At 44.2% G+C, this 12,366-nt stretch overlaps 1 protein-coding gene across 1 annotated transcript in view; it reads left to right on the top strand.

Moving 5' to 3' along the window:
* The window catches only part of LOC146871935 (translational activator of cytochrome c oxidase 1-like), a 47,362-nt gene extending 35,356 nt beyond the window's left edge, over nt 1-12,006 (top strand). Inside the window, exon 3 of the mRNA XM_085599797.1 lies at nt 11,869-12,006. Within this exon, the coding sequence (XP_085455923.1) occupies nt 11,869-12,006 (138 nt within the window). The remainder of the gene's footprint in view (nt 1-11,868) is intronic.
* The last annotated feature ends 360 nt before the right edge of the window (nt 12,007-12,366 follow it).

Raw genomic sequence — 12,366 nt, 5'->3', positions numbered from 1 at the left:
ATGCCCAAACCTTGAGTTGGCTCAGAAAACAGTTGATCCTCACAGTGTTGCAAAATGCTTGCGAAGTCAGTGGGCATAACGACTACAGCTTCAAATAATCGCCAATATGAAGTAAGAAGCCAGACTCCATATACATTTTAGATTGTAAAGGTTTATTGTAACCTTCAGCAGCCACAGCGCAGCCCTATATGTCCTCTACTCCTAACGTCCTCGCAGCAACTGACATACTGGTTACTGCTAGAACCTTAAGAACGTTCTCCTCTCCCGTTCACATTCTACGTTCTATACTTTCTACATTCTAATTTTCCGATCATAACATCTTACCCCAACGCCTTATGATATTAAATGGCAAGAGGATATATAGGGACCGTAGACAATGATGCGAATGGAGAGGCACCTGGTGTCTTGATGATCTCTGCTTATCTCCATTACATCCAACTAAGTTACGAACACAAGGTCTATTTCATTCCGGAAAAGCTTTGGCGACAGGGCAGGAGACCTGGTCTGGGCTGCACTTGTCCTGAGAGGAGGGGAATGTTTCTACATATGGTTTGGGTATGCCCAGTTCTTAGTTGCTGCTGGGGACAGGTGGAGGGTGTTCTGAGGGCTTTACCCCAAGATGGTGCTACTGGTGTCGCTAGAGATAGGAGGGCCTTGAAGCAGCTGCTTGTTAGGTCTCGCCTAGCAGCGCACATGCGCTGCTTTGCGAGACTTATTGTAAGGGCTTCAAAAAGCTCACCACACACGCTCGTGGGTGTGTGGCCTATTGCTTGGGGTTACCCGCACAGCGCCATATGTTTTGAATTATAATTCAAAACATATGGCCTGGTGCTCGCTCTCGCACGCACCACTCATGGGACGCTGCATTCCTTGAATTCCTTATTTCCTTTGATTAGCCAAACAGCACTCAGCGCTGCTTTATATTTTGCTGTTGCTGCAGCAGTGCTTTCCACTTTATGAAATATTGCCTTTTACACTGTTATATTTTGTTGTATTTGTTAAGTAATTAGGATTTGCATGTGCGCGTTTTCAGACAGAGGCGATGTTATTGATGTAGTGCCGAAGGTCTTTCATGAGATGAAGGGGTTAGTACAGGGGAGGAAGTTCAAATGGAAAACACACGCCCTGTGGGGTTTCTTTGGTAGAATAGGAATGTTCTGTGGTCATACAGCTGCTCTTTCTCCCTTTTTATTTGCAACCTTTCGACAACCTTGATTTTTTAAGTGTTATGGGAGCGTGTGTGCGCTTTGAAAAGTGTTTTATTTGACTTTGAAGTAGAAGAGCAATGCATTGTTAGCAAATGCAGCATGCTTCCACCTTTTGTGCTAAAACAATTAATACATTTGTAAAACGTATCCACACTCTTTTTACAATAAATATGAAAGTTTGCTTAGATGATGTGAATATGCACTTGTAATAGTTGCAAAACGTTTGGGTTCAGTATGTGCCCATTTTCTGCGGAATGCTATATTATTGATGTAGTGGCCCAGTTGTTTTTTTATATTGCAGCTAAAGGGAGTGTAAGCACAGGAGAGGAAGACTTAAAATTAAAAACACCCATCTTGGTGGGTGTTTGCACTGGTATGGGAAGGCATGGCCAAAGCCAATATCTCTGGCTAAACACTTATAAAGTCTCAAAAGCGAGACCTATTGGCTATGCCAATGCTTGTTTTTGGTATGGGGCTGCATTGTGACTAAGTAGGACATAGCGCGCAAGTGGATTGCCAGGGAATCCCTGTACCTACAAGAAGGACAGAGAGGAATGGATCACTGTGCTCTCTTTGAGCGGAAGGTCTACTCGGCCAGGAGGTGCCCACACAAGCATGAGAAAGTCTGGGGTTCATGGTAGGCATACTTGAATAGTGCCTTATTTACGGGAGATTGGAGATACAATAATGAAGCTGCTTCAACATAAAGCTGCTTTACTCTACGCCCTGTGCACCATCCTAAACGACTACAGCGATCTATGTTTGCTCCTAGGAGACCAAGACTGGATGGAGTTTAATTATAAATGAATAAAAATCAGTGTAAAAAATTATATTGCCAGATGTGAAGAATTTAGCAGTTTCTTTTAAGAGAATGTTAAATCCATTGAATGTTTTTGCCTCTGCTTACAAAATATTCAACGGCAACCAGAAATCCAGGAAGGCATAGCTTCAATTTAAATTAATATCCAGAATGATTCATTGAAAACTATAGCTAAGGTGAGTCTCTCGAACACGTCACAGGTCCTGCTCTGTATGATTTCACGAAAGATGTAAGTTACTACCTTGGCTTTCACACTGTTTTACCAATCTTATGAACTCCTCTCTTGTGATCAGTTTTTCTCCGATTACATTAAAATCGGTCACATCTCTCTCTCCCGTTCAGGAAAACCTTCAGATGATGCTGGAGACGGTAAGACACTTATGGTTTGTTTCATGGCTTCATTTCCTTGTCGAGGTCACTGAAAGTGGTGTAAACTCACTACTACTTAAACAGCATATCTGTGAGAATGAATGTTTGGGCGATTCCAGAATGGGTTATACTGACAAGACTATCTTGCTCCCGATTTCTGATGATGTGTTAGGCATGCTTCAATGATAACCAACCACGTGCAATTAAACCTACTGTTAACTCAAATTGACTATTTTTTTCCATGCACTCCAACATTCCAAATCATCTTGGATTGCCTCTTGCGTCATCCTTGATTGCTGAATGGTAATCAATGATAGTGCAAAATTGCCAGGCATTGCTAGAAACAATGACATTGCTGTATTACTTACCTGTCTCTTAGTTTCTGCTCTGTAATTGCTCTCACCGTAACATTTTGGCAACCATGCTTTTATCCAGTCTCTCTCCTGTATTTCCTTCTATTAGTATCACCCCTTTTGTTTTTGTTCTTTATATTTGTAAGTAGGATATATTGGATGCAGTACCCTCATTTAAATATATTGGAATACCTTATCACTGTATACCACAACTGTGTTTTCCATTATACAGCACTGTGACATCTTTGGTCCATGTTCTCCCTGTAGAAAACGTCAAAAATAAATATATCAGTGATGTGTAGCCAGACTCAATACATAGTAAACCACTTTAGCTACAGCTGTGTCTCTCATGTAGCATGTTACTTTTTCTCATCAAATGCTCCGCCCATTGGGACCAGTTGACAAAGAGGCATTTTTGAGTACATTGAGTAGAGCTCCTCTAGTACTCACCAGTGCAGTTCTCAGACGTATAGGTAGAGACCTCTGCCTACGCCCGTCCGATTTCTTATGTGCAAGTTCTTTGCCACAATTAGGGAGAACTCCACACAAGTAGGTATACTTTTTGTGTAAACGTATGAACATCCGGGAGAAGTGACTGGAAAATGGGTAATGTCTACTTAAAAGCGGTAGGAGTTAGGGGAAAATAAAAGGATGCAAGGAGGGACATATACATACAAAACGAGACATACAAAACAGTAAGTCATATGCAGTTCACAATTACCTATGTTTATTCGAGCAGTGCTGCAGCCTATATAATCTAAACCTACTCCAGCCAAGCCTTGGTGTAAGTCACGCTCCACCTAGGACCATTCACAAGTACTGCAGACAAAGTACTTGAAGATTAATATGCGCCAGGGACACTGCCAACACATAAGCAAACGTACAAAAACAATAAATATGAAATGCACCTAGAAATCCTAGAAAAAATTCAACATCGTCCTAAAGAACTCACACAAACAGAAACACCTTGTATAAGAAGAAAATTAAACGTATAACATTGAAATCATTCAAACTAAGTAGACTTCCAACATGCACACGTTATGACATACAGGAATAAAAAAATAACGGACCTACAATTTCAAATGCATCCTCAGAATGAAACATCATGTGACATGGGCCATTGCTGAACACGTCAATTCGTACAGCATAACAACACACGTCTTAAGGACATGCTCACAGCCACTCATTGACACTCACTTAGCACACATCACTAGAGCATTTAAAGCCATACTCGTGTATAAACTTACCTTAGTAGGCAACACATCTACAATTACATAGCACATACTGCCCACCTTCATATATCACGCCAATCCCATAGTTAAAGTTTGAAAAACTATACTGTCTACACGTAGAAATACCCCTATGTAAGATAAGTTACATCCACACCATGAAACCGTTACACGTGTAAGTGATGTGGGATTACCAATAGTGTGTCACCCATCACTGCAGGCATGTTTTCTCCTACGGCCTCATCCTTTTTTACAATTTTTCCTGCCCCACATAGAACTATGTGCTGGTGTGAAGTTCTATGGAAGCTACATAACGGAAAAAAATGTATGGCCTTTCCTGAGCTGACCGATGCAACATGCCTGCGGTTCTAGGCACCGTTTGTCAAGCTAGGAAATGCTGGAAGCGGATCTCCTTTTTTATTTAGCTGGAGGCTCCTCAGCTGCAGCATGGTTGTAAGTCAATGCATATACAAAGTCCACATTTTCATCTGTGGATTGCAAGTGTCATGTCTACTGCTCACTGGGTCTTCTCATGTGGTTCTATGGTGTCGTGTGCAAAGTATAATTACGAGGATGTAGTTGTAACCTTTGTCTGAATCTGTCTCTTAACTAAGTACATGCATTAAATATTGTTGTATCATGTTGGTACACAGGAGCTTGATCATGATAGATCATTGTAGATTCCGAGACTGTCCATGTCACTTTCCACGTGTCCAAATGATAGCTTTCTAGCACGTTGTATTGCTAAATACAAGAGACCTAAGGCCATGTCTACTTGACTCATGACAGACACAAATCAGAGACGGTATGAATAGAACATATCAGTTATTGTGACATTGTAATACAAAAGTGCCATTGTTAACTCAGGAACAAACAATGTACGCTTCAAAGCAGCAGCCCTTACATGTTCAGAAATAGCCATGCTTGCTGCACCCATCTGTCTTCCCTTGTTGCTCTCTGAATCATGCCTACGTTCCAGTGTGCCATCATGAGTGAATGGGTGGATGATACGGTTTGTGTAACTAAAGCCATGACATGTCCAAAGGCTACTTTGTTTTTGTAGATCCATGACAAATGTATTTGTTCGAGGGGTTAGTGTCATGTGCAGTTGCTGCTCTTTCGTTACTCCTTAGACAAACAGACAATACAATGCTTGGGACAGGGGAGTGGGGTATTTGATAAGAGTGGCTGTTGCAATTATGATATTTTCTCCTGTTATGCGCATGAAGCAGTGGATAAATGTACCATGAGGCTTCTGTTCTCTCAGTATTCATTTTCATCTGGCGGCAGGATATCAGTGCCCACAGGACAGGGCCGCAAGACATATTGTATGTTAACTTAAAGATACAAATGACAACTCAACAGAGACAATTTGAATAAAATGTTGGCATATATGGAACCTTTTACGCCCTATTTGCCCGTGAACATGTGTTGGAATAGTGTTTTACCTGGGAGTTCTACAAACCATTGGTGCTGAATGGACCCTCTGACGTCAGCTGCTGTCCAATGCTGCCTAAAGGTGGCTGTAGACAAACCACCTCAGCCACTGAGCAGGCACCAAACTGGAGTATCACCACAGAGGAGGAGGGAGAGGATACACATAGGGGGAGTGTCTCTGCCTGGATAGTGTCATGCTCATAAGCCAAGTGACTATGTGGAGACATGGACACCACATGCCTGTCATCTTGGCCTGAATCCGCCCCACCCCTAATGACCAGGACTCCTTGCCACCTCTCCTCCTTCTGAGAGTGCCTGCCAGAAAGAATAGTGGCTGGTGCTGGAACTTGCCTTGGACAACTGGGACCCCTTTTGTATCTCTCCACGTCCGATATCACAGTTCGTCATGCTGTCTAATTTTCAGGAAGTCAAGAGGCTGGTCAGCAGGCACTCAAGAGGTCTTGCAGAGGTGGTGGAGACAACACAATCATCAAGAGGCGTAGACTGCTCATCGTCAAAGTCTGCTGCCTACTGTGCTCATTGGCAATTCCATCCACCTTCAAACCCACCCTACCCTCTGCTGCTGTTTGAGCTCCAGCGCGTCTTTCCACTCTGCACACTAAACTTCCAGAGTGTCTGCAGTGCCTTAGGAAGTGTCCGGATCTGCCCTTGACTCCACAATGCCTGTACCAGAGGAGATGAACCTGGTCTAGGTCTTGGACATTGAGGATGGCCAGAAACTCTTGCCCTCAACCCAAGACTGCAGTGATAACATCTTACCTGGGTTGGGAGAGTGACTTGCAGATTTATGTGGACAATTTGGATTTTTTGTTGCCATTTGGATCTTAGGGATTTTTGGCCATTCACTTGAATATTTTGATTGATTTATTTCATTCTGCCCATTGGCCTGCGTACATAGACGTACCCCATGACTTTCCTGAAATGTTTTTATATGTTACACACCCTCTTCAAAACGACTGTCTCTCCCTGGACTGCAGCTCTATTTTGGTTATTTCTCACACCATCCCACCTGTGAAAGGTACACATACAAGCTCTTAAGATAATCCTAAAATCCATAGCTATTTTATTTTTGTAAATAGACCATGTAGATATATCTTTATTTTGTAAAACGTAGTATCTAGGGGTGTGATGTGTGATGATGGGGTAGTGGCTGGTGGATAAACATGTCGGTTTTAGTTCCTTTCCACACTTCCAGGAGGGTCATTAGTATCCTCTCTCTTGCAACAACGGGAGTACATTGGAATCAGGAGATGGGAACTGGCCAGTTGGTGGACCCTGAAGATGGTTGTTGTCAACTAGTAAACTGCCCTGCTGGTTGTGATGGGGCCCTGCGAGGAAGATCCTATATGAGATGCATAACCTTCTCATGACATCTTGCCTTCCTTTCCCTTAAAACATAGATATGTTCCTGGTGAAACTCACAAAAGTGGTGAAGCCTGTTGTCAAGGTTGTCCAAGACCCACGTCTGTCTCTTTAGAATCCTTGGGAGGACTTGCTAGTGGGTCGCAGTCTACCTCAGTTGGGTAGACATATACTTTATATATCCTTGTTTGCAAATTCCACACTGAGTACTGTTATATATCTGTCTGAGATGACCACCCTGTTGTTCTCTATGTTGAGGATTGACATCAGAGGGGTTGTGGGATGAAAAGTGATAGACCTGGCTCACATGGGGGTTCTTCCTGTGAGAAGGTGGAGAGAAGATATCAGTCACACCTGGTTGAAAGAGTGATACAGGGGAGGCAAATGTGGTACCTGCAGGCTCAGGAGTGGTTGCCGATGAGTACTGCTAAGCTGGAACTCACATCTGTGGCTTTTTTGTCGATTCCTGGTGTGATAAATTGGGTTGTTGGTTGAGGGGGGTAAAATACTACTCGATCAACAGCCATAATCCTTGTCAGGGTGTACCACAAGAATATCACTAAATTAACCAGTGCTTAATCCTCTGATAGCTTGACACAAAAGCAGTCTTAACTTGGAAGCAATGTGTAAACTATTTATGATGCACACACACAGTAATACAATGAAAACAATGCAAGAAAACCCCCCACATCAATTTAGTAAAATATAATAAATTATTTGATACCAAAACTACAAAAATCCCATCAATAGAGCAGGAGATATGCAGTTTTAAAGGTTTCAGATAATTAAATCACAAAGTTCCACTCGTGGCTATCTGGTTGTGCATACCACATGAAAGTCACAAGTAGCAGAGACAGCATCGCTGATGGTCGTTGCTGTATCACGAGGGGCAGGCCGGGCATCGCAGACTGTCATAGCTGTAGCACGAAGATCCTGTTGTATGTTGCAGGGGGGTTCATTGTTTGGTGATTCGCATTGGCAGTCACTTCGAGCTGTCAATGCTTTAGTACAGAGTGCCTATCCCGTGTTGCTGGTCGTTGTTGGCAGTCTCTGTAGTGTGTGGAGTAGGACTCACCAGAGCATGTAATGGTGGTTGCCGCAGGCACTAATATAATGGTGCAAACTGGCCCGTTTGTGGTCCTCTAGTGCCTAAAACCTCAGGATTGCTCCGTTTCTTTTAAGCGAAGCTCAACTGATGCAACACCAAGGGTCTGGAACCTGTGAGGCACAACTTGGGGATCAGTAACTCACTCCAGCAGAGTCCAGGTGCAGCTGGGCAGTTGCTGAGAGGCCTCTGGAACTTGTTGTTGCCCTGAATCTCAAAACAGGGTCAGTCAGCTGAGCCCTGGAGTCACTTCAGCCTGAGATGTAGGATGCAGGGGCAGTCCAGTACTGACCAATGCTGCATGAAGGTGGCTTTCCATGTCCCCTTTGATACAGAAGCTGAATAAAAGAATAATGAAAAGCTCAGTGTGACTGAGGACGAATATGTAACTTGTCTCATGGCTAATACATTTCAAAGGGGGATGCGTCTTATTCCTTTCATATGGACAAATCGATAAATGAAGCAAGATATTTTCGAGCTTAGAAAGGAGATTAGTGAGATGGGAATGCATGTACATGGCAGTAGATGTACTAGGGGCAGACCTGCCATACGAACCCAATGGTAGAGGGCCAAATTGTTGCTTGCAGGGTGCCCACTGATCTGGTATGATGGGTGGGCAGAAATTTGGACACCATGGGACGTCGTGTCACTGCAGCTGTGGAGAGAGGCACGTACAAAGTAAGTTACTCATTGATTAAACATCTATAGAGTTTTGTCCTGGGAGATAGCTACAGGGAGAATGGTGTCAGAGGCAAACATTGATGTGGCATGAGAGAGTGGTAGGTTCTGTGACGACGAAAGACATATCATTCGATGATTGGCTGCAGTGGGGGTATTGAGTAGGTGACAGGAGACGTTTCTTTATATTTACAGTGAAGTAGAAAAAAGGAAGGATATATGTTGTGCACTAATTACACAGACATCAAACATGGCCACACAGGCAGTACAGCAGCAGCAGTGGTGGTGGAGGTAGGTGGCCGAAGGGTTGGCAAGAAACGACCTGCAAAGGAAACAAGCATTGGCATAGCTTTTGGGACCTCATAAGTATTTAGTTATGCAGCACAATATCCTCGGTGCAACGACATTAACTGTTGCATGGCTAAACAGTTATAAGGTCCCAAAGGCGAGACCTATTGGCTATGCCAATGCCCTGGTCTTGTGTTCACATGGGGTCGGAGGAAGTCGACATGGGGTGCAGGGTGGAGTTTTGTGTTCCCATGGGGTGGGGAGAGGTGGGAGGAAGCTCACATGGTGTGCAGGGTGGAGAGTCTTGTGTTCACATGGGGTGGGAGGAAGCCGACATGGGGTGCAGGGTCTTGTTCACATGCAAGGTTATAAAGAAGAGCTCCGACACTGGAGCAGAGTTGCTCAGCAGAGCAACAGATGAGGTGCTGCCCCCTCCTGCCAGGGCTCTGAAACTGCGGCCGTCCGGTGACTGTGATGTGGGATGGGACTCCTGGGAGAGGCGCTAATAGGTAATGGAAGGGTGTGGTGGGGCGGAGCCATGAGGTCACGTATGTAGATATTCGGCAGTATAAACTTGGCTCGCTAGCATTTTTGTTTTGAGAGCCTTTCGTTCCTTCACTTCACATAAACAGTCTCCATAAATGGAAGCCTTGCTGCCCTCGGAGTGCACACTACGTAAATATTAACACTACGGACAGGAGGGATGGCTGCCCAGCAGCTGACAGCAGGCGCAGGCATTGGAGTGAACGAGCCCAGGCACTGGAGTGCATGAGCACAGGCACTGGAGTGCACGAGCGCAGGCACTGAAGTGCACGAGTGCAGGCCCTGGAGGGAATGAACGCAGGCACTGGACTGCATGATGGCAGGCACTGTAGGGTATAAGCGCAGGCATTGGAGTGAATTAGTAAGCATTTGTGGCATGTGAGCAGAAAATAAAAAAAAGCATGCGAGTGGTGCGCGCACCCGACAGCAAAAGTGAAAGTGATTGCGATGGGCGCGCACCATGACGAGAGAGGAAAGCCAGGTGGCGCCTCTGTTCGTCATTGTGCGCTTAACCGCACGCTCTATGCCACCACAAAAGCTGTGGTAGGACTTTTGAAAGCCCACTCACTAAATGTCTCATCAGAGAAGCGCATGCGCTGGCTCAGACGAGACCTAAAAATGACTTGAGGGGGATAAGCAGATGTGATCCCTAATCACATAACTGTGTGAAGAGGATACATTTATGGTAGTATTGAGCTATGAAAAACAAAGACTGACAAGAGGTTGGTTGTAACTGCAATGTAGAGGTGATCACGATAGTAGGGATGCATTGTGAAGGCGGTCCTGGTTGAGCCCTTGCTACAGGAGGGGTTTTTGCGGCTGCAGCTGTTGACTGTAATGCAACTAACATGAAGACTGTAGAAAGGAAAGTTAGAAGATATCAAGGGTAGTATGTTCACTCTTAAATGTACCAAGCGAGTAGGGGTTGTGGTGGGGATGAGTGAGTGAATTGTGATTAGTGCTTACATGTCAAGGGAGATGGAGATTTGCATAGAGATGTTTTTTGTTTCTTTCCTCACTTGACAGGATTCCCCGGGGTAGTTCGAGGTGCATGGTGGAGAGGACACTCTCGTCAAGGGGGTTGAGATGGAATGGAATTTGTGTCCACCGCTAGAAAGAGATTTTGCCACCTGTATTCTGGCATATGTTTCCTTCAGCCAAGTCTTGCTATTTCTTGATAGGATTACCCCAGTGCTTATATGGATTCCCAATATATTCGTCCTGCCTGTGAGGTCCTACCATAAGGCCACATCCTCCGCTCCACTGAGGGTGTACTGAAGCAGACTATGTAGTCGCCTGTAGTGGTCCTCTACAAAGTTAACTACAAGTTATGATTCCTCCTCAGTTCCTCTTCCTCTTGACTAGGGTGGTGTGGACTATGGTGGCTGTATGTTGTGTTTAGCACCATTTTGCATGGCAGCACAGAGGGAAGAGGGCAGAGGCCAGGGTGTGGCTTCTATGTATGCTCTTTAAAGACATTCTGACGTGTTTGGGTTTCAAAATCTAGGTAAAGCATAGCTGGTTTTTTTCTTATCTCGCTTGACAGGATTCCTTGCGGCAGGTCGAGGTGCATGGTGGAGAGGACACTCTCCTCAAGGGGGTTGAGATGGAATGGAATTTGTTTCCACCACTAGACAGAGACTTTGCCAACTGTATTCTGGCATACGTTTCCTTCACCAAAGTCCTGCTATTTCTTCTTAGGATTTCCCCAGTCCTTAAATACATTCCCAATACATACACCCTGCCTGGGAGCTCCTGCCACAAGGCCACACCCTCTGCTCCAATGAGGGTGTACTGAAGCAGACCATGTAATCCCCTGTCGTGGTCCTCTACAAATGTAACTACAATTTCTAATTCGTCCTTAGTTTCTCTTTCTCTGCCTAGGGGGGTCTGGACCATGGTGGCTGTATGTTGTGTTTAGCATCATGTTGTATGGCAGCACAATGGGAAGAGGCAGAGGCCAGGGTGTGGCTTCTCCGTCTGAGCTTCCATGTTAGTATTTGTCAATTGTGTGATTATTTTCGTTTTCCTCAGGTGGTTACTGATTTCCTATTCATTTAATTTCGTAGTCTTGAATAGCATAGGTGGAGATCTCCACCTACACCACGCGGGACTAGGTTAATCAGCATATGCCTGTACAATTACTAGTATTAAATCCATGGTTATATTTTGAGTCATACATATCCCCATCCCCTCATATAAATGGGTGGGGACATGCACTTGTACTACTTTATACTCTTGGAAGGCAAATGTGGGGTAGTTTTATTAAAATTATTTAAAACTAGGCTGGCCTGTCTTCTGCAGGATGGGGGTTTTCCATTTGGCATATGTAGCTTTTTCTCTTGGTGATTAGCATTAATAATCCACTAATGTCTCTATGACCCCATTTAAATTCTGTACCCAGTTTGGCCATCCTTGAGATCTAAACGTTAGCTAATGCTGGCTTCTCTTTCAGGAAAAGGGGAAAAGCTCCTCCTATGTATTGTATGAGGGGCGAGGCCCTGGAGGCTCTGTCCTGCTTATCGAGGCGATCACTGACAACAGTAAGAGAGCCCACCAGGAAATCAAGTACATCATGAACAGGAATGGGTAAGTTGTTTATGTGTGGTTTTGTTTTCTATAGGGTTGTCGAAGTTAAAATGAATACCTGTCTCTAGAAATGGGACTGGTAAGCACCTTGCTTGTTGTGGAGATAAATAGAAAGCGAGAGACATAGCAAAAATAATGCAGAGAACTGGATGATGAGGACATTTGTGTCTTATTCTGTCAGCATCTTACTCAATCCTTGCTCAATTTACTGAACATATTTTCAGGCCTCTGCTAATAATGAGATTTATCCTGTTTGACTGTAACTGAATCCAAATTGAAGATAGACAGCCGGTGCATGAATTAAATATGCATATTTGTGATCTTGTACAAAAATAAATACTAATTCAGATTGTTCACCATAGCG

This window comes from Triturus cristatus, chromosome 1_1 (genome assembly GCF_964204655.1).
Source record: "Triturus cristatus chromosome 1_1, aTriCri1.1, whole genome shotgun sequence".
NCBI classification, from domain to species: domain Eukaryota; kingdom Metazoa; phylum Chordata; class Amphibia; order Caudata; family Salamandridae; genus Triturus; species Triturus cristatus.
The sequence above is the reverse complement of the archived record's forward strand: the minus strand, read 5'-3'. Positions and strand labels throughout refer to the sequence as shown.